This window comes from Sminthopsis crassicaudata, chromosome 2, assembly GCF_048593235.1.
Source record: "Sminthopsis crassicaudata isolate SCR6 chromosome 2, ASM4859323v1, whole genome shotgun sequence".
NCBI lineage: Eukaryota > Metazoa > Chordata > Mammalia > Dasyuromorphia > Dasyuridae > Sminthopsis > Sminthopsis crassicaudata.
In genome coordinates, this window is record NC_133618.1 from 498,211,956 (window position 1) to 498,233,763 (window position 21,808).

At 46.1% G+C, this 21,808-nt stretch overlaps 1 protein-coding gene across 5 annotated transcripts; it reads right to left on the bottom strand.

Moving 5' to 3' along the window:
* Positions 1 to 2,044: 2,044 nt before the first annotated feature.
* Positions 2,045 to 19,313, bottom strand: ST6GALNAC6 (ST6 N-acetylgalactosaminide alpha-2,6-sialyltransferase 6). 5 transcript variants are annotated; one of them, XM_074293730.1, is made up of 6 exons: positions 19,178 to 19,313; positions 12,412 to 12,495; positions 9,001 to 9,180; positions 6,054 to 6,460; positions 4,764 to 4,871; positions 2,045 to 4,179 (listed from the first exon to the last, which is right to left on the bottom strand). In XM_074293730.1, exons 2-6 carry the CDS (start codon positions 12,424 to 12,426, stop codon positions 3,990 to 3,992), a joined length of 900 nt encoding a protein of 299 aa, XP_074149831.1. In that variant the 5' UTR covers positions 12,427 to 12,495; positions 19,178 to 19,313; the 3' UTR covers positions 2,045 to 3,989. The 5 variants fall into 5 exon arrangements, with proteins under 5 accessions (XP_074149831.1, XP_074149833.1, XP_074149830.1 ...); XM_074293732.1 differs by lacking the exon at positions 19,178 to 19,313 and adding an exon at positions 17,011 to 17,731; XM_074293729.1 differs by lacking the exon at positions 19,178 to 19,313 and adding an exon at positions 15,355 to 15,698.
* Between the last annotated feature and the right edge of the window lie 2,495 nt (positions 19,314 to 21,808).

Genomic DNA, 21,808 nt, shown 5'->3' on the forward strand with positions numbered 1-21,808 from the left:
TATACCACAGTGTCACCGAATGTCAGGGCGCTAATCTAACTTCATTTCAAAGGCGAGAAAATTAATGCCCAGAGAAGCCTCATGTGCACAAGGTCTCACAAATAAGTGCCTGGCAAAGACTGAAATCTTGTCCTTTTGACTTTTATACCAAACCCCCTTCTGTTGACACCCTGTTGCCCCTTCCTTCCCTCAAAGAGTGGCTCTTAGAAGCCTGTCTAGCTCTATTTCTTGTCCATCCCGTTTCTACCAGCAGTGGGCACTCACTGCCTCAGCAATGACAGATGTGGAGTGTTATCATACAGAGCCTGATTTCTCTACTGCCTGGGCTTGTTCAATTTAATTTCCCATCTATGTGTCCCTTCTGTTTGCCCGGTTGCCTGGTTGTCCCTGAGACCCCAAAGCTGGGGGGATAATCACCCCTCCACACGCAGGACTCTATCTGTGCACAGCGCTTAGGGATATCTGTTAGTTTTCTTACCACATCACGCAGTGACTGCTACAATAACCTAATTGGATTCCCCACGTCCATTCGCTTTCACAATCCGTCCTCTACAGGCCATTGGGATGTCTTCTTAAGGCACAGCTCAGCTCATGACCCTCCCGTGGTTCCCCATTGGCCACAGGATTAAGGACTGGGATTCAAGAGATTCCGACTTCGACCCCCAATCTATTTCTCTGGGCCTGGAGTATCCCTAGGTCTCCCACAACTTATCCCCCACACAAATACACACATTGCACTTCAGCCAGATGATCTCACCCCCTTTTTTTATCTTTGTAATCCCAGCACTTGGCGCATTAAGTAGATTTGACTTCACTGTCCACATACAGCTGTGTGCCTTTGTTCACATGTCTCCCCAATCCCTGAATTGATCTACCTGTCCTCCAAGGTCTAGCTGAAATCCTTCCTCTTCTACCAAACTATTCTGACTCTTCCGCCCTACCCCCTTCTCCCACTAACACACTGACCCGAGAAGCCATAATAGAGATCACAGAATGCTAGATTTAAGAGTCAAGACCCGAGTTCAAATTCAGCCTCAGAAGATACTAACCACGCGACCCTGGGCAAGCCACTTAATCTCTCAGCCCCAGTTTCCTCAGTTGTGAAATGGGGGTAGCCCGAACCTCCCAGGTACGTGTGTATGTGTGTGTGTGAATGTATGTGTATGTATATGTGGAAAGTATGTATGTGTATATATATAGTGGGGCTATATTGAGGGCTACAGTGAGGATTGAATAAGATAAAGTATATAAAGGGCTTTGCAAAGGTGGACTAGCCATGTCCACATCAGCTTTTTCCCCTTGGCACCTACCCTTGTATTTTGTTCATTCATCCTGTCTAGACTAGGAAGCTGCCTGAGGACAGAGACACCTTTCTGCAGAGCCTGTTCCATAGCAACAAGCAAAGGGCTAGGCACATAGCAGGGATGCAATATTTGTTGCTGGATCAGGATTGTTGGATTAGGGGGTTATTGTTCAGTTATTTCTGACTCTTTTGTGATCCTTTTGGGGGTCTTCTTGGCAGAGATCCTGGAGGATCTCACTGTAGTCCTTGAGGATCAAAGATCCATTTTTTTCTGTAGTTCATTTTACAGATGAGAAAACTGAGGCGAACAGGGTTAAGTGACTTGCCCAAGATCACACAGCCAGTAAGCATCTGAGGCCAAATTTGAACGTAGAACAATGAAAGATTCATCTTTCTTTTGCTGACTCCAGAACTAGCCACTTTATCCACTGCGCTGTCTAGTTGCCCCATACCACTCACTACTTATGTGATTTTTGGCTAATCATTTAACATTTCAGGGCCTCAGTTTCCTCATCTGTAAAAAGAAAAAAAAAAAAAAAAAGAAAGAAAGAAGGGATTGGACCAGATGGCTCCTAAGGGCCTTTCTTTTCGGCCCTAGATTTGTGACCTTAAAGTTTGACTTCTTGACCTGGCGCACGATCCAAGATTTATGAGGTCATGGTGTTGGACAGCTCCAGAGAGACCCCACCCCACAGATATCCCACAAAGAATAAGCCTTGATTGAGGTTTCAGACACAGAAAGACAGTGAGAGCTGAATAGTATTTATTCCTATACAAACCATTACAAAACCACCTTTCAGGGCTGGGGAGGGGAGTGATGGTGAGGGGAGCTCGGGCTATGCCCGACAACAGAATGTATACTCCCTGACCCAAGCACTACCTAGCCTCTGGTCTCAACCTACCGGGTTCCCCATGGCACCTCTAGACACACCCACAAAGACCCACCCAGGAATGCTTTCTCACAGCTCCGTCCCTCACCTGGGATGCGGAGGAACAAGATGGCACACTGAGTAGCTAGGGACACCCTCTCTATCCCCACCAGCTGCTCCTGGGGGAAAACAGAGTCAGCGATTTAGTGACAGGCCCAGTGGGAGGAAGCCTGGAACCCAAGCCCTCATCAGCGACCTGAGCAGCTGGTTTGCTTTTTGGTTACTAGGGCTTTTAACCCCTCCACTCAGAAGGGATGCACATCTAAATTCCAATTGCAAGTAGAATGCCTATTTCTTTTTCTGGGCCTAAGTAGAGCCTGCAGCCATGTGTTCCTTTCCAAACTAGTGGAAAATCACTCAGCAAGTGGGAAGGGAGCTCACTGAGACAAGACTGAGACATTGTGGGATTGGGGAGGAGGGATGGGAACAAATGGAGAAGAGGAAATGAGGCACTGTCGATTTAATTTCCAAGGAGATTAGCAGCTGGAAGGGGGCAGGGAGAAGGGAGGGCAGGGAGGAATCTAGGTGGATGTTCACCCACTCAAGAGTGGGGTATTCCCCCCCTTCCCTGACAATCACAGCCTTGGGAAGAAAGAGGTATTGGCAAGACAGGGGAGTAGGGGTTTGGGAAAGGTCTTTGCCTATCCTGATAGAGCAGAGTTCTTTAGTCCTCGGTTCCCAACCCATGCCTACCCAGAACCAGAAACAGAATGGGACTGAAGAGGGAACTAAGAGGGAAAATAAAGGGCACGGGGTCAGAAACAGAACTCTAAAATGTCTGGGCTGGAAGAGATCTTAGCAATCACTGAGTCCAAACCCTTCAGAGTCTATAGAGGGAAAGTCACTTGCCCAAAGTCCGGTCAGTGAATTAGCAGCAGAGTTGAGACTAGAACCCAGGGCCTCAGTCCAGGGATCCCCTACAGCATCAAATCACGTCCTCTCTCCTCTTTTCTTCCCATTTTGAGTGCCAGGGGATGGGGAGAAGCAAACACTTCAAAGTTCTCTGGAGTAAAGGAAAAGGCCCCTGGAATGCACAGGGCCACAGAAATGCTAAGGACTGTCCTTGGCTCTCTCCTCCCCAGGCTACCACAGAATGGACCCAGCTCCCTGAAAGAAGGGAAGCTACATCCTGCTTCACTTGGAGGACGTGCTGAGAGAGCCGGGCCAGTCGTCAGCGGGCAGGGGCACCGAGACCACTGTAAGTGGTTTGTGTCTGTGGCAAAGGGCATGTTGTGTGCCTCCTCTCCCAGCCTTTGGTCCAAGCCCCCATTGTCTCTGGGCTCAGTACCTCCTCTACAGACAACTGGAAAAAAAATAAAAAAACTGGGAATTTTTTTTGTTTTGATTTTTGTTGTTTTGATTTCTGGTGTTTCTTTAGGGAAAAACACCTCGGCGTCAAAAGAAATCAGAACTAAGGCCTCATGGGGAAAGTCATGTCCTCGTTTCTAATTTACCCAGAAATGGGATCACAGCCCAGGTTGGCTGAAGGACACCCCAAGACCCTGATTCATTAGGAAAAGTACACCAGACCCTGTTTAGCTAAGATATGCCTCCAAGACCCTGAATGGCCAAAAGATACCCTCAAAGTTGCCAAATAACCTGGAGAGCCTATCCTGCCCTCCAGGCCTTGAATAACTAGAAGAAGCTCTAAGACCAACTAGTTGAGATATAGATTGGCCAGAAGAATTCTCCTGAGTCCCAAGTGCCAGGACCTACGCTCTATACCCTGATTGTCCGGGATCCTACTCTCTGAGCCCTTATGTCCAGGAGGGATGGGAGAAGGTAATGTTGTAGGCCCTAGACCAAGAGGAAAAAACCCTCTTTTCAGTGATGAAGCGGTGGTGATTCCCCTTGCGGCTGCGCTCATTCTGGATATAAGTGACACACTCGTCTGGCCCCTTGGGCTCATAGTAGTGGTAGGGCATCCGGTGAGGCTGGGGCCGCTGGCTGCAGAGGGGACAAAGAAAAGAGCACGCTGCTGAAGGAGAGCCTCCCCCGGAGGCCCCCTCCTCATAGGACCAAAAATGCCGCCGAGGTCCTGACCCATGTCACACGCACCCTGTCCCACCCCCAAGTTAACCTAGACAACGGGATTAGATTGATTCTAAAGGCAAGACCAAGCAGCCAGTTCATGGTGGAGCAGGACTAAAATATGGGGCCAGTTCTCTAGAATGGGAGGGGTTTGGACTAAAGGACAAAGTAAAGTCCTTTCCAGCTCTTAACATTCTCTGACTCTCGTCAGTTGATTCATCCATTCAACAAACAGTTTTGAATGTTTATATTCTATTTTTTGAATGTCTTGAACGTCCCGGGGACACCTGAGTTCTAGATGAGCTGTGGTTCCTGTCCTCGGGAAGCTTCCAGTCTAGGAGGGGGACAATGACCAAAAGGTTTGGGGACTGGGACAAGCCGACTAATGGGTTGGGGATCATTCTGGAAACTACAAAAGCAGCCTGATATACCCACTTATGGGATCAGACGGAGGTATGGGAATGCACGGAATGGGGGGAGGGAGGGAGCAGAATCCTCACCTGCAGTAGTTGGGCGGCACCATCCCATAGACGTGGACCCGGTCACAGAGCTCCACGGCAATGACCATGGTGAACCAGCCAGTGCTCAGCCAGGATCGAGACTTCTCCCTGCAGTTCGGGGGCCAGGGAGCAGAGAGTAAGGAAGGTAGCTTTGGGGAAGGGAGTCGAGGAGGAAGACCATGCACTGCTCTCTAACTAGTGCCCACTTTCCCCCATGATTCCTCAGTAAGAGGTCTTTAAACTGTCAGTTGTGCTGGACTGCGGTACAGTGGGCGGCCTGGGCGCGCTGGGGTGCCCTGTCTGGTATCCCTCCCTCTCCAAGACGGCACCAAGTTTGTCCACAGCATCTCACATCCATTCCCTTCTCTCACCATCTCATCATCTCTTCTCTGCACTAGCCGTCTCCTGCTGATCTCCCTCCTGCCAGCCTCTCACCTCTCTAAGAGAGCCAAGCCCCGCTTGTCTCTGGACCCAGGACCCCCCTAAAGTCAACTGGAAAAAAACTGGGAGTTTTCTGTTTTGATTTCTGGTGTCTCTTTAGGAAGAAACACCTGGGGGCCACAGAAATCAGCACTAAGGCCTCGTGGGGAAGGTCATGTCCTTGTTTCTAATTTATCCAGAAATGGGGTCACAGCCCAGGTTGGCTGAAGGACACCCCATCCTCCACAAAGCTGCCAAAGTGAGTTTTCTAAAGCTCCGATGTGACCTATCACCCTCCTGCTCTGTGGACTCCACCAGAATTAAACACAGACTCCCCTGTTTGGCTTTAACCCCCTGCAAAATCTGGCTCCAGCCTGCCCTTCCAGCTTTCTCATCTACTGCCCCCTTTTGCGTACTCTACATACTCCTCTCACACTTCACACGAACTCCACGGATTTCTTCTCCCACACACGGGCACAGCCCACTCCATCTTCCCGCACCTTTGCCCGAGCTGCCTGGCCCATTCCCGGGATATACCCCTCTTTCCTGTTGCTAGTTCCCCCTGTGACACCTTCTACAGACACCTTCCTCATTTCTGCACCCCACCCCACCTTCCAAAACTGGCTTGCTTCCAAAACTTATCTGGGTAAATGACATCTTAAGGGCAAAGGGCTCTCTTATTTTCTTTGCGGCCCCAGTACCCGGCACAATGATTGCAATATAAGAGACGCTTAATAAATTCTCGTTGGCTGATACACTGATGGAGTGCTGTTTATACCAGGGGTGACTGCACCAGCAAAGAGGAATCCGAGCAGTGCATGCTGGGAGCTGGGGGTCACGCAGGGCCGTTGGTGTCAGGGAAGCAGGTACCTGTCTTTGCCCGTCTCGCCGCGGAAGAGATCATCAAACTGCCGCATGCGGGCGGGCGAGACGGCGTAGGCGGCCATGTTGGGAAAGGCGAGACCCACGCGCTGGATGACGCGCAGCAGGCTGCCATTGGGCTTCTGCATTTTGCTGGGAGGCCCCCAGAAGATGAACACGGTCTCCGGGGTCTTATTGACAAACTCCTGGGGCCGCCGCAGGACACGGTAGACGCTGGAGTGAGCCACGACTCGAAAGGTGGTCTTGCTCCCCACATCCACCTCGTAGCCCGTGGTGGGTGCATCGTTCATGCGTATGGTGCACTCTGCCCGTTCGATCTCTGGCCCCAGCTTCGTCCCCAGAAGGTGGCTCGAGCTGGTGATGATCACACACTGGTGACAGTGGGAGGTCAGTGTCTGCCGAGGGAGAGGAAGATTCTCTGAGTTATACCAAATCCCAGCTCTGCCCCTCATTGTCCGCATGACCTTCAGTAGGCAGCTCAGCCTCCCTGGGCCTCAGTTTCCCCATCAGAAAAATGAGGACATTAGACACCTTTGACTTTCCAGAATTTGGGACAGAGAGGTGGCAGAGCACGGAGTGCCTGATGGGAAGTCAAAAAGACCCACATTTAAAACCAGCCTCAGACACTTACTAGTTGTGTGACCCTGGGCAAGTCACTTAACTCTGGTTGCCTCCATTTCCCCATCTGTAAAATGAGTCAGAGAAGAAAATGGCAAACCACTCTGGCACGTCTCCAAAGAAAACCAGAAATGAGGTCCCAGAGAGTTGGATACAACTGCAATAACCGAATAACAGTTAATCCAGAGCTCTCCCATCCTGTATCTGCAAAATTGCTTTTTTAAAAATATGAGTATATCATTTTGAATTTGTTCCAATTGATTTTTATCAGAGATCTTTTGTGAATTCTTATTCTGTGTCTAATGTACTGTATTCCTCTATTTATGTAGATTGCCTCTTCTATTAGAATGCATGTTCCTCTGTGAATTGGTATTTAGAGAAGACATCTTAGAAAAATAGAATCATAACTTACTTCCTAGTTATTCAAATGGGGCACCACATCATTCTGGAAACTCTGGAAAACAATTTAGAATTATGCCCCCAAATCATCAAATGGCCTATATGCCTGCGACATAAGGTTTACGCTCCAAAAGATCAAAAAAGGAAAAGGATCTGCATGTACAAAAATATTCATAACAGCTCTTTTTATTGTGGTAAAAAAAAAAACTAAGATGCCCATCAACTAGGGAATGACTAAACAAATAATGGTATGTAATAACAGGATACTGCTGTGCTGCTAAAAATGCTGAAAGGGAGGATTTCAGAAAAACCTGTAAAGACTTGTGTGAGCTGATGCACAATGAGATGATCAGAACCAGAATGATTTATGTACTATCAACAACAGTGTAAAGATAAACAACTCTGAAAGTTCTAAATCAACTCGATGACAAAATATGATTCCAGAAGACTGATGAACAGAACAATGACAGACTCAAAATGCAGGCTGAGATACACATCTTTGGACGGGTGGGATTTTGTTTTGCTTGGTTATGCTTATTTATCACAAGGTTGGGTTTGTTTTATTTTAATGGGTTAGGAGAGGTTAGGACCAGGCCTGGAATCAGAAAGATCTGAGTTCAAATCTCACCTCAGAAACTTAATAGTTATATGACACTGGGCGAGTCACTTAACTTGGTTTGCCTCAGTTTTCTCATCTGTAAAATGAGGTGGAGAAGGAAATGGCGAACCACTCCAGGATCTCTGCCAAGAAAACCCCAAAGGGGATGCATAGAGTTGGACATGACTGAAACAACTAAACAAAAATAACCTGGGAGTTATGAGAGAGAGAGAGAAAATAAATACTTGTTAATTGAGAGGGAGGGGAGAAGGGGGAGTAAGCTCTTTGAAGACAAGGGCTGTTTGTACTTCATCTCCTCAGTGTTTTTAGCACAATGCCTAGCACATTACAGATGTCTAATAAATGCTTATTGATTAAATAATTAGTTGTCATCCATAAACTTGGCATTAAACCTCTCATTTCAAATGACTTATAAAAAATATTACACAAAACTAGGATGAAGTCAGAGCCCTGTAGTCTTTACTAGAGCTTAAAACCAAGTGGGGAAAGTGGAAATAAATCATTGAACCCATGGCTAGGTAAGACACATTTCCTGGTGTCCTAACCCCAGGCTTCCATTCTCAGCCCTGGGCATCTTAGAAAGTGAGGGAGAACAATTAGCACCACCTCCACAATGACATAAAGGAAAACAATCTTCAGAGACTTCAGATCTACCAGCAAAAGAGGACCAGATTGACTTCAGAGGACTGACATCAAGGGTGTCGCCTAACTCTCCACAAGAGGTGACAGACTTCAGGTAAACAAAGAGGTGCATTTTCAGACAACAGTCAGTGTGCTGATTGGTTTTCTTTCATTGTTACAAGGGGAGTAATCTTGGAGACAGGACTCACTGGGAAGTGATAGAAATATAAAATAAACATCAATTTTTTTTTTTTAAATCCAAGAGAACATTTCTGTTTCTTGAAGGAGAGTACCAATGTTTCCATTTCTACTCATTTCTGGGTGGATAAATAAATGTATCTCCGGGAAAGGCCTCTCCATAAGCAGAAGCATGTAGTACAATAAGAAGACTAACTGGGGAAACAGAACCTGGGTTCAAATCCTGCCTTGGACTCTGACTACTTGTGTGACCAATTTGTAAAAATCACTTACCCTGTCTGGGCTTTAGCTTCCTTCTCTGTAAAATTAGGGATTGGACTAGATGGTCTCTGCAGTCTCTTCCAGTTCTAGCTCTAGGACCTCAGAATAACTGCTCCTCCTAAAGATGCTCACACTAGTCCCCCCCAGCACGGCTCTCAGCAGGACTAACTCCCAGGGGTGAGCTCCCCAAAGCTCCGGGCTGGCCAGCCCTCCTCCTACCTTGTTGCCAAGGACTGGGACATAGCTGTCAGCAATGGCCCACTTCTTCAGGTTGGGCGGCCGGTGGAAGCGGCCTCGAAGAGAGCCGTAGGGAAAGACGTCATTGACGCTGTTGGAGCTGTAGAGGATGAGGAGGGTGATGAGCACAAACAGGGCCCCTAGCACCACTGATCGCTGGCCCTACAGAGGAAGGGAAGGAGACTAGATCAAAGGCAATCAGAGGCCAAGAGGCCAAAGTCAGGGCCCCTCCAGCTCTTAGGCTACACTAGGGAAAGCCATCCCTTAGTCAGGGACACAGTGCGGCCTGTGAATGAAGGAAGGAAGGAGTGAAGGAGTGAATGAATGAATGAAGGAGTGAAAAAGCATTGATTAAACAATTACCAGGCATCATGCTAAGCACTAGAGGTTTAAATACAAAAACAAAGACAATGGCTACTCTCGGAGCTTCCGTTCTAACAGAAGAAGCCAAAATATACAGGGAAATGGTAGCCAGAACAAGACAATTAAATAATTCCTTTCCAGGAATGAGGGAATGAGAGTACTCATTTGATTATTTTTTCCATAGCATTTGCATTATCAAACCTCTTAAACAACCCTCATAAACTCCCCACTGCAGTCAGGGAGATGGCTGATGAACATCATAGTGGGGCTGTCTTCTGTCTTCTCAACGGCTGTCCTCTAGGCCTGGAATGCTCTCTGCCCTCACCTTTCTTCCCTGACTTCCTGTAAGACCTTGCTTAAAGAACTAGAACACTTCTGTAAGAAATGACCAGCAGGATGATTTCAGAGAGGCCTGGAGAGACTTATATGAACTGATGCTGAGTGAAATGAGCAGATTGTTGTATATAATGATCAATTCTGATGGACGTGGCCCTCTTCAACAATGAGATGAACCAAATCAGTTCCAATAGAGCAGTAATGAACTGAACCAGCTACACCCAGCAAAAGAATTCTGGGAAATGACTATGAACCACTATAGAATTCCCAATCCCTCTGTTTTTGTCCACCTGCATTTTGGATTTCCTTCAGAGGCTAATTGTACACTATTTCAAAGTCCGACTCTTTTTGTACAGCAAAACAACTATTTGGTCATGTATACATATATTGTATTGAAATTATACTTTAACATATTTAACATGTATTGGTCAACCTGCCATCAGGGGCGGGGGGGGGGGGGGAAGGAGGGAAAAAATTAGAACAAAAGATTTGGCAATTGTCGATGCTGTAAAATTACCCATGCATATATCTGGTAAATAAAAACTATAATTAAAAAAAAAGAACTAGAACACTGTACATAGTAACAACAAAATTATTCAATGATTCTTCTCAACATTGAGGTGATTCAAAGCAATTCCAAGAGACTTGGGATGGAAAATGCCATCCACATCCAGAGAGAGAACTATGGAGAGTGACTATGAACCAAAGCACAATATTTTCACTTTTTCTTTGTTTTCTTTCTCATGGCTTTTTCCCTTTTGGTTTGATTTTTTTCTTGCACAGTATGACAAATATGGAAATATGTTTAAAAGAATTGCATATATTTAACTTATATCAGATTATTATGCTGTCTTGGAGAGGGAGAAGGCAAGGAAGGCAGGGAGAAAAATTTGGAACAAAGTCTTGCAAAAATGGATGTTGAAAACTATCTTCATATGTATTGGGAAAAATAAAATACCATTGAAAATTAATTTTTAAAAAACTCTGTTCAACTGGGAATTGAATGTAAAATGTTAGCACTACTGTCTATCTACCCAGGTTACTTATACCTTCGGAATCCAATACTTAACATGCAACAAGAAAATTGGATTTACACACATATATTGTATCTAGGTTATACTGTAATACATGTAAAATGTATGGGATTGCCTGTCATCTAGGGGAGGGAGGGGAAAATTTGGAAAAATGAATACAAGGGATAATGTTATAAAAAAATTAGTCATAAAAAAAAAACCTGTTCAAATCTTACTTTGCTTTCTCTAAGATTCAGCCTCACTTGAGACTGTATAGATCTCATATGTACATAGTTGTTTGCATGTTGTCTAACCCTTTAGAATGTGTGCTCTGGGAGGCAGAGGATAATTTTACCTTTCTTTGTAATCCAGAGCTTAGCACAGAGCCTGGCACAGAAGAGGCACATGATCCTTCATGATTCATTATAAAATGAAGGACCACAAGGCAAGAGCTGCTGTGCCAGGTCCTCCGAAGACATCCTTCCTGATATACCTGACTGCATTTCACTACCACACACTTCTTAAATACCTAATGATTATTTGCCTGTGGCACATCAGGTACCTCTCCATAAAATGCTAGCAATGCCCACTGAACACCTGCTTGTGTCTAGCCCTGTCTCAGACTACATTATATGGATACTCAAATTCTGGCCTCAAGGAGCTCACAGTCTAGTTGGTAGACAAACATAAGGATAATTTACACTTGTAGGAAAAATCTAAGGACCTCAGATGAGGAAAAGGAGGAATCACCCTGGGCTGGGTGTCATATGGACAGAGGGGGCCTTTAGCTATCACCTGAAAGATGGATAAGCAGAAAAAAGAGGGCATTTCAGGTGGAGGTGAGTGGGTGAAGGATTAGTCTGGCTGCAGCAGTGGATTCACATATGGCAGTAGTAAGAAATAAAGCTGGATTAGTAAACTGGAGTTAAACAGTGGAGAGATTTGATTATCAGGCAGAAAAACTTTTGCCTTAGCCTTCAGTCACAGAAGGTACTCGAGCAAAGGAATGATACAAAAGGAGCATGATGTTTAAAACAGATGAACCTGGAACTATGTTTAAAATAGCTGATGGGGGGAGGGGGGAGAATGTTATCAGGGAGATCAGTTAGGAATCTATGGTGGCCAAAAGAAAGAAAAGGAGAGGGGAAATGAGAGGTTTAAATCACAGGGTGATGAATGGGTCAGAAATAAGTTTCACGCCCTGTGTCCTCAGGTAAAGGTGTCCCAAAGGAAGGAGTCAGGAGAGATCTGAGTTCAGATTCTGCTTTGAATTTAGGACTTTAGTTTGTAGGGTGGGGACTTCTCTGATGGCATCTCCCTTGGCATACCTAATGAGGGGCCTATACCCAGGGGAAATACGGCCTACCCATCTCAACAGCCCTTTAGATTATTTTCCCACCCATTTCCTAATCTGTTCTTCCCTATAACTCTAGAAGTTAAGGAAGGCAAAGGTCCTTATCTTCATTTTATAGATGAGAAAACTGAGTTGAGTTCCAGATGAATTGAGCCCCCCAGCACCAGGCCCCTTGAGCATTTGAACAGAAAGGATAGTTGCCAAGGTCCCATGGTGGCTCCAGCCTGCAGATCAGATCCCAGGAGCAGATTAGAATTCAAGTGCTGGTGCACAGCAGTTCAAGAGTCCAGTAAGATGCCCAGACCGGGAGAAGGATGAGGCACTCACCTTGTTTTTATTCATGTCTCTCCAGCAATCTTGGGGTAGGAACAGCCTTCCGGTCACCCGGGGGAGGGGGAAAAAGGGTCACACCTGCAAGCCAACAGGAAAGGGCTCAACTCTTCATAGTCACAGCAGAGGAGAAATGGTCTTAAAGTGGCCACTGAGAGAGCTAGGATTTCCACTGACTGGTCCCATGATGAAAAATCAGCCAACTCCACATGTCCATTTGGGAGCAATTCACAAGAATCTTGAGCTACTATTGGTGTAGTTCTCCCTTCTCTGGCCTCCATCCCTACCTCTTTTCCTTGACCAAAAATTGTGCCCCTGTCCTTCCAGCATAGGGGACACCCCCAAATTAGAGCCAGTTGGCCCTGGAGACCCCCAGGAGGAGACAAGGAACAAACCAGGGATTGTCAGGATAATTTTATATTTTAACCATATGGATCTCTTTCTCCATGCCCTGAAACATCCCTAAAGAATATATCTTCTTCCTTAGTTATTCCCTTTTCTCTTCCTTCCTTCTTCATCTCCAGGTTTAATAAAAGATATACGTAATAGTTCTAAAATCATAACCCAAGAATATTCCTACAGGCACATTTCCCAGAGGAATTCCCTCTCTTAGATGGCCAGGTCCTTTGTGCCTACCCCCAATAGCACTCCACCCTTCTTTCTCGGATTTGGCCCTCAAGGTTTGAGAAGTACTCAAAGTTGCCAATATCCACATAGGATCAGAGGATGTTAGAGTTGGAAAAGATTTTGAAATCATCTAACCCAATCTCCTGATTAACAGATGAGGGAATTAGGGACCCCCTAAGTTTGGAAAATGTCTTCTCTAAGTCACATAGTGAATAAACATGAGAGCCGGGGCTAGAACCCTTGATCACTGGGGATCTTCTCAAACACCAGCAGGGGAAGCATGACCTACCTAAGCGAATCCCATTACCCAAGCAACAACCAAACCACCAGGGAAACTGAATTTGAAATTGGGGGAAGGAGAGGTAGGTATGAGGGGCTTAAGGGAGAAGAATACAGGTCCATAAGAGAAAGAGCAAGGAATACTCAGCACAATGTCCAGTTTAATCAAATAGAATACCTGGAGAGAACTTAAATTAATTTAAGACTCATAGAATATTAGAGCTGGTTAAGCTCTTAATGTATTAGAGCTAGAAAGCCCTTAAAACACAGAATGTCAGATCCAGAAGGGATCTGAGACAGCCTAATGATCCAACCAGATCATTTGACCCAGAAGCCCACAGAAACATGACCTGTTTAGAATCTTTCAGGTAGTTGCTGAACACCTAGTAGTGTTTGTTGGATTGAAGTGTTTGGGCCTTATACAATTAATATATTGTAATGCCCAATTGTTAGCGGCAGAACTAGAACTAAAACTCAGGTCAGGTGACAGCTCTCTCTGTGCTAAGCTCCCCTGCCAACTGAAAGATCACATGTACCATGCCTGGAAAACAGGGCCCCCTCGCCCTCTCATGTGGGGGTGGGGAAATTCAGGCTTCTCATGGTTCCCACGAATTTCCCAGATGGAAGGAGTCCTCTCTTCTAAGCCAGGGCTTTCTGGCCTCGGCACTTCCCTGAAAACACCAGCACAGCCCCTCAATTCTCTGCCCCACCAAGCCCAGGACCTATCCAGAGCTTTCCTTGTGCTAACTGGTAGGTAGGGGAAAGTAAAATAGAAGACAAAAGAGGTTTTGAAAACCAAAAGAGAGGTCCAAAAAGAAGAACTGATAGTCCTTCTGTATGGGACCCTGGGATGGGTATATGCCCCCCCCATTCCACTAACAGCCTACCCTTCCTGTCTTCTCTCCCCTCCTCCTCCCTCTATGCCTTAGGTGTGTGGGAGGCTGGGATTGTAGACTTAGAACATTCCTTCCCATTACAGACCCAAGCTCCAGCTCTCCCAACCCCTCCGTATCCTGTTTTCTCTCTTGTTCTCCACCCCCAAAAGTGGAGGAGCACAAAGTCCCTGAGTGGGAGGGCTCGGGGGAAAAACACATCAGGAAAAGGCAGGAAGCAGTTGGGGGTTAGGATTTGGGAGGGGAAGGGGGAAAGGGGAAACATCAAAACCACCCCCCTCCACGAAGTAGCATCTGGGTCAAGAGACTGCACTCCTTTTCCCGGCATGGGCCGCTGGGAGCCCCGACTCTGCACCAAGAACTCTCCCTCATTCTCAGTGGCCCCAGTAAGAGTGGAGGGGGGGAAGCAGAAGGGAGGGGGACCCTAGAGCAGTGCATTCTGGGTTGTCACTGCCCACATACCCTTCCAACCCCCAGCCCCCTAGCACTCTGGCCCCAGGGCACTACACTGCCCCTCCCACTAGAGCCCCCCACCCCACCCCCCTAGCTCCTCCCAGGGATTACCCACTGCCAGCAAGTTTTTGGACAGCCTGAGGGCCCATCCGGAGTGGAAAACAGCAGCACCCCAAGGTGGGGGCAAAGATCACGGCCCAGGAACCCAGCGGAGCAGGCACTCGGAGGAGCAGCCCCCCACAGCCCCGGGGCGGAGGACTGGGTAAAGCAGCTTAGGCTGACCCAGGATGGGGAGACTGATAAGAGGAAGGGGGGGAGGGAGACAAGCTCCCAACCCTCCCTTTATCCGCTCGGAGCTCTGGAAGCCCCCTCAGTGCCCGCCTCCTTCCTTCATCAGGGGCCGTGCCCTCTCCCCTCACCCATTCTCCCCTGGGATGGGGGCAGGGTCCACCTCTCGGTCCCAGCAGCTGTCAGGCTGGGGTGGAGGCTGCCTCCGGCGCCCAGCACCCGGGGGATTCCGGAGCGCAGATGGGCTGGGCTCAGAGTTGGAGGGAGATGGGGCAGAGATCCCATTTTCCACGCTCCTGGACCAGCCCTCCTTGCCCCCGCCCACACACCCCCATCCTAACTCCGCGCATCTATGCCCCAGGCTCTCCCCCTCCCCGTGCGTCCTCTGCCCCCGGCTCACCTCCCCCGGGGAGCACCCGTGCCCGGCCCCGCTCACATGGCGCTGCAGCTGGGCCCCCGGCGCCTCCGCAGCCCCGGAGCCGCTACTGGCCCAGGCCCCGCTGCAGCCGGAGCTGGAGCCGGAGCCCGAGCCGGAGCAGAGCCCGAGCCCGAGCAGAGCGAGGTCCTAGCGCCGCCCAGCCCAGCCCTGACCAGCCGGCTCCCAGAGGGAGGAGCGCAGAAGGGAGGGGGCTGGCTCCGCCCTCGCCCCAGAACTGCCTCCTCATTTAGCCAGGATTCTTCCATCTAACGGACCGCCGGGTCCCTCAGTCTTTCCCGTCCTCCGCCCTCAAACGTCCTGGAGGCGCAGATTGTCAAGGCAGAAAGCATCGATTAAGCTCCTATTGTGGGCCGGGTTCTGCGCTAAGTAAGCGCCAGGGGATACAAAGGAAGAGGGGCACATGTACCCTGCTCCATCACTACTGCCCACATCTTAGTCCAGGTAGTCATCCACTCTCTCCTGGATTATCCCTTTTTTTTTCTCAAATTTTCTCCCTTCTTCTAATTTCTCTCCTGCCAATCCCTCCTGCCAGACTCTGATATCCAAAAACTTCTGGTGGCTCTCTGTTGCTGGCAGGATGAACCGTCACAGTCACGGAAGGAAAGGCAGCTTGGTGCGGCATCTGGCATGCCGGACCTAGTCACGTTCAAAAACAAGGGCTCGATCTGCCCTCTGATACTTCCTAACTCCAGGAGGCGGGGGGAAATCATTTAACATTTTCGGAGGCGCAAGTTCCTTTACAACTACAAATTCCTTAGCTGTAAATTGGGGATAATAATACGTGGAGTACTTAACTCATAGGATTGAAAGGAGATAATTAAGTCCCTTGCAAGCTTTAAAGCCTTATAATGTAATATTAGTTAATAGAAGCCACCTGTTAGCATCACAGGCAGGTCAAAAAGTATTTATTAAATTTTTAAAATGATTGCACAGATATAACCTATCTCTGATAGCTTGCTGTCTTGTGGAGGAGGAAGAGAAGGGAGGAAGGGAGAAAAAGTTTGGAACTCAAAATCTTACAAAAATGAATTTTGAAAACCATCTTTACATGTAATTGTAAAAATAAAATACTATCGATTTATCTCCTTTTAAAAAAAAAAGTATTTATTAAAGCCTTTCTATGTGTTGGCACTGTGCTAAGCTCTGGAACAACAAATACAAGCCACAAAGAAAGAGTCCCTGCCCAGAAAGAGATTACATTATATTGGGGAAAGATAATGCATTAAAAATTAAATAGGTAGGAGGAGAGAGAAGATGGAGAAAGCAGTAGAGAAAATTATTGCACTAAAACTTTTAGGACATACAGTTATCACAAGTGAAATCAAACTTAATCAAAATGATAGACTTTTAGACCTGAAAGTTCTATGTCAAAACTGGGAGATACCTTACAACACTGAATATTAGAGTTTCCTTTCTGGGAAATGGCTCTTGCACAGGTAGTTTGCTAGAAAACCAATACTAGAACTCAAATTTCAACCAACTGACAAGCATTTATTAAGCATCTACCATGTCCCAGGTACCGTAATGTTCTAGGCTCTGATTTCTAGTGGGGAAGATAACACAAATTATAGGAACATAGAAATAGATACAAGATAGTTGGTAGAAGGAGGTACTTACTACTAGCATCCTGGGAGGATCAGGAAAGGCTTCATATATTAGGTGGGCTTGCTATCTTGACTCAAGGTAATCCTTGAAGGAAAGAAGGGATTGGAGGAAGAGGAAAGGAGGCTCTGTGTTCCAAGCAGAAGACGAGCAGTAAGACTAGTGTAGCTAGATCCCAAAGTTCATGAAGGGGAGGGACATGTAACAGGGCCTAAAAGGCTGGTTGGGGTTAGTTGGTAGAAAATTTTAGAAGCTAAATCATAGAATTTGTTTTTGATTCCTAGAGGTAGCTGGAAGTCACTGGAGTTTATTCAGTAAAAGGGGAGGGATGCTTCATTCAAGCCTGTGCTTTAGGAGTAAATTTGTGAGCTATGTGAAGGATAGATTAGAGAGAGGAGAGAATAAAGAAATGGAGACCAATTAGAAGATTCCTTTAGCTGTTCAGATGAAAGATGGTAAGGGCTTGAATTAAATGATGGTCATGGAAGGGGAGAGAAGGGGGGAGATGCAAGAGATGTAGGAAGAGGCAGGATGTGGCAGCCGATTGGATTCCTGACTCATCTTTCTACCAAGACTTGAGGAACTTATCAAAGACTCTGCTGAAAGCTGAGGAGGGAGGGAAGGACATGGGCGGGAGGAATATTGCCAGGGTAGAGAGAATTGCTATAAGCAAAGCTAAGGGAACAAAATAGACCGTCTCCTCCACACAGCAGCTGGCTGTTCTAGTTCTGCCCACAGACAAAAGGCCAAAATTAAAGCTTATGAAAGAAAACAGGATGGTGACAAGTGCTTCCTTAGGGTGGGGAAGCACCAAGAATTTCACTGGGTTTGCCCAGGTCACACTTGACCAAGCATGAACTCCCTTTTCTCTTAGGAAGCCTCTGCCATCCTCCTTTCTCCTATTAGAAACCTTCTCTTTCCTGGTCCATCTGCCCTGTGCTGTAGGTTCCTTTTTTTTCTGGAACCTGATTCCCTTCTCCCTGCAAGGAATATGAAGCTGAGTGACATATATGGTGCAAAGAGTACCAGTCTTGCCACTAACCCAAAGGGCTACACTGGCCAGATATATTTCCCTTTCTCTCAGTCTCCCATCTGTACAAGAAAGAGAATGAACTAAACTAAATGATAACTAAGATCCCTTCTGGTTTTTTTCAGTCTGATCAATCTAGGATGCCTCCAATAGTAGGGACACCTGGCTGTGTGTATTTTTCCAGGGAATTGTTGGGTTCTTATGTAATGGGATGTGAAGATGGCATTTAAATAATGTCCATGTTTGTCTCTGGGATCTGGAGCTCTAGAGCTCAGGTGTTAGGCAAGCAGAGGGATTGCTGCTGAGACAGTGAGTAAATGGAAATTTAAAAAAATATATTGGTTTGGGAAAGATGTGCTAATTCTTCCAGCTGAATTCAGAATTCAGACATTGTGGGAGAATGAATAACTGCACATAGATAGGGAGAGGGCAGATAGGGAGGCAGACCTGTTTCTCTAGTGTTTAAAGGTGGGATGGGAGAAAGAGATGCTGCATGGAAGGAAGAAACAAACTTACCTGGATGGCCTTAGGCTTAATTCAGTTACAGAACTTCCTGAAGGCAGGAACACCTCTAAAGGAAATACAGAATATCCCACCCTTCCCACCTCTCTTCAGTCCTCTGTCACTTAAAATCTTGTCAGCTTTTCTCTATCCCTATCTGTACTCTCACCATTGACATAGCAAGAAAAAAAAAAATTTTTTATTAAGTGTTTACTATATGTAAGGCACTATGCTATAAGGAAGAAAAGGAGGAGGAGAAAGAGGAGGAGGAGGAAGAAGAAGGAAGAAGGAAGAAGGAAGAAGAAGAAAGAAGAGGAGAAGGAAGAGGGGGGAAAGGAGCAGGAAGAAGGAGAGGGAAAAAGGGAGAGGGTGGAGAGAGGAGAAAGGGGATGGGGGAGGAGGGAGAAAAGAATATTCCCATCTCTAAAAGAGTTCCCATTCAGTAGCAATGCAGAGTCCTGATGATTCTGTCTCCACAAAATCATATCCATCCTCTCTTTTCCAGGCACCCACTGATCACTCTATCTCAGGCCCTTGTCCACTCCTATCTTTCCCATTTCCACTCTAATCTTCAGACTATACCCCTCAGATTTGTGCCACATAGACCTTGGATTTGTCATTCCCAGAGCTCAAAAATTGTCAAATAGTCACCATTGCTTGCAAAATTAAGTATCTTCAACTTCCTTGACTCTCAAGACCCTCTTTCCTTATCACCACTGCAGTCAAACTGGACTTCTTGATTTTGTCCTGCTGTCTTCTGCTTTCAATTATTTGTACAGGCAATGACTGAAACAATACAACAAAAACAAAGAGTACTCCCCTTCCATTCTTTAACTGTTGAAATTCTTCCCATCTTTGTAAGCCCTTGCTCAGGTACTAAGCTCAGGTAGCAGCTAGAAGTGATTCTTTCCTCCCCAATCTCTTAGCCACTCCTCTTTTTATCCCCTACTTTATTTAACTTTACCTTAGTCTATTTTTGCCCATCTTTCTCCCACCTCTAAAACTAGATTATAAACTTCTTGAAGGGAGGTCTCTGTCATTTTTCACCTTTGGTAAATGGCTCTACTCATCAATACTGGATTTTCTAAACCATAATACTTCTCCCTGTCCACTCTTCCCTTTCATTTATTGACCCTATAAGAATGTAAGCTCCTTGAGGGTAAGGCCTGTCTTTCTGTATGTCTATTCCCAGACTTAGCAAAGTACTTCCCACATAATAATTATTTACAAATATTTTTTCATTCATCCAACTTTGATTCTAGCACATATTGGTGTGGGGGGAACCAGTCCCATGATTTCATTTGGCCTAGATAATTCTCAGAGGAAATTCTCTCAAGCAATGCAGAATGGCACTTGCTTATAGTCTTAGAGGAGGTTCCCTGAGGGGTCAATGAGAAATTGAAGGACCCATTCAGGGTTACAGCTAGTATGCATCCAAAATGGGACTTGAATCCCAATCTTCCTAACTCCCTGGCCAGCTCTACACATATCCACTACCCCACCATCCCCATATAGCACTGCTTTTCACATAGAAGATGCAAATTAATGTTTATAAGGCTGAACAGACTTTATATGCCCAACAAATTGCACCTGTGTTTTACATCTTATATCTTGGTCCTTGGGAAGTTGCTAGAGGTAACTTTTGATGTAAAACCATAGACTCAGAGCTGAAAGGTACCTGAGACCCTCTTATCCAATCCCTTTGTTTTATAGTTGAAGAAGCTAGGAGAACAAGACATGTAAATTGACTTATCTAGTGTCATGCGGCTCTTGGCTGTGACCATATAGGCCAGGTCTTCTCTCTTTTTCTACAATGCCTGCAGAGCACAGATGCTACAAATCTTTCTTTCTACAGCCTCCAGATTCCAAGAGGAATCTTCAAAGATTTAAGTAAAGAAAAAGACCCCCAAAATTTCCATCATTGTCTCTCTTCCAAGCTGGAGAATTCTCTTTTTCCTTTGAGGCAATAAATGTAGCTTTATATATAATTGATTTAACTCTCTTAATAAAACAATAGTTTGCCAACCTAATAATGCCACACCCTATTAATGCTTCCCTGGCATAGAGAAGGAACTGCAAGACTTCAGTTTATAGAGAAAAGAGGGGGTGGGTCAGCTAAGCTGCTGGGTCAACATTCTCTGGGTCAACATTTTGGCCTCTGGGACCTTGGCCAGAATAGTGTTCTCTCCACACCCCCACACCTCCTTCCCTAGAGTTATAAGTGGGGGAGGAGTATCCCGTTATGTTCATATCCATGCACTAGTCACAGAGCCATTCCCAGCAATGGAGGGTTGGGACTTGACCAATAGCCCTTCTCCAGCCATTGCCAAAGGCCAAAGGGCACAGAATATTTTCAAAGAAATGAAGAGGCAGCCGGGGAATGTTGGCAAGAGTTGCAATCTTGGGTCAGAAGCCATTTGCTGCTGTTGTTGTATCCCAGCCCTTAACGCAGTGCCAGGCACATTTATCGTCATTCAGTTATTTCACTTGTGTCCAGTTCTTCATGGCCCTGTTTGAGGTTCTCATGGCAAAAATACCAAAGTAGCTCACCATTTCCTTCTCATTTGACAGATGAGCAAACCAAGGTAAACAGGATAAGATGACTTGTCCAAGGTCACACACAGAGTAAGTTTCTGAGGCTGGATTTTAACTCAGATCTTCCTGATTCCGGGCTTGGTGCCCTGTTTACTTGGCCACCTTGCTGCCCAGTTCAGCTATTTTCTACTTGAGTGACCCTGGCTTGCTCACTTGGCCAAGAAATCAGAGAAAAGTCAGGTTCCACACTCTATTTAGGGGCCTGAAGGAGTCTATCCCTGAAACCCTATCTTTTCTCTCAAAGCCTGAAGCCAGAAGATCAGGACCTCTTCTCTCTAGTTCTCCCAATTCACTCCTCCATGCAGCAAGCAAGGAGCACTGAATAAACAATCTCCATCAATCTGGAGAGCATACAAATGTCTTTGAGCCACCTAAGACATGTATACACACACAAATACATATATGTACATATGCATGCATACATGTGTATATTATATACATATAATATACGCATACCCTACATGTACATTTTTTTTATTCATGTACTTATATGCCATCTCGGGTTTAGTGGAATCCTTTGAGTACAGGAACTGTTACAGAATTTTTTGTCTTCAAATCCTCAACACCTATTACAATGACTCAAACTTGGTAAGTCACTCAGTAAATGCTTGTTAAATTAAATTAAAAGCGTAACAGCATTGTTATCTACACAGAATTATAAATTTCAAGAATTGGAAGGGACCTCAG

What these genes read in the sequence shown, in the direction of transcription:
- ST6GALNAC6 (XM_074293730.1), bottom strand. An exon ending in TCCCAGTCCTTGGCAACAAG is followed by an intron (nt 6,461 to 9,000) that starts GTAGGAGGAGGG and finishes CTCCCTCGGCAG; the next exon opens with ACACTGACCTCCCACTGTCA. An exon ending in GGCGAGACGGGCAAAGACAG is followed by an intron (nt 4,872 to 6,053) that starts GTACCTGCTTCC and finishes CCCGAACTGCAG; the next exon opens with GGAGAAGTCTCGATCCTGGC.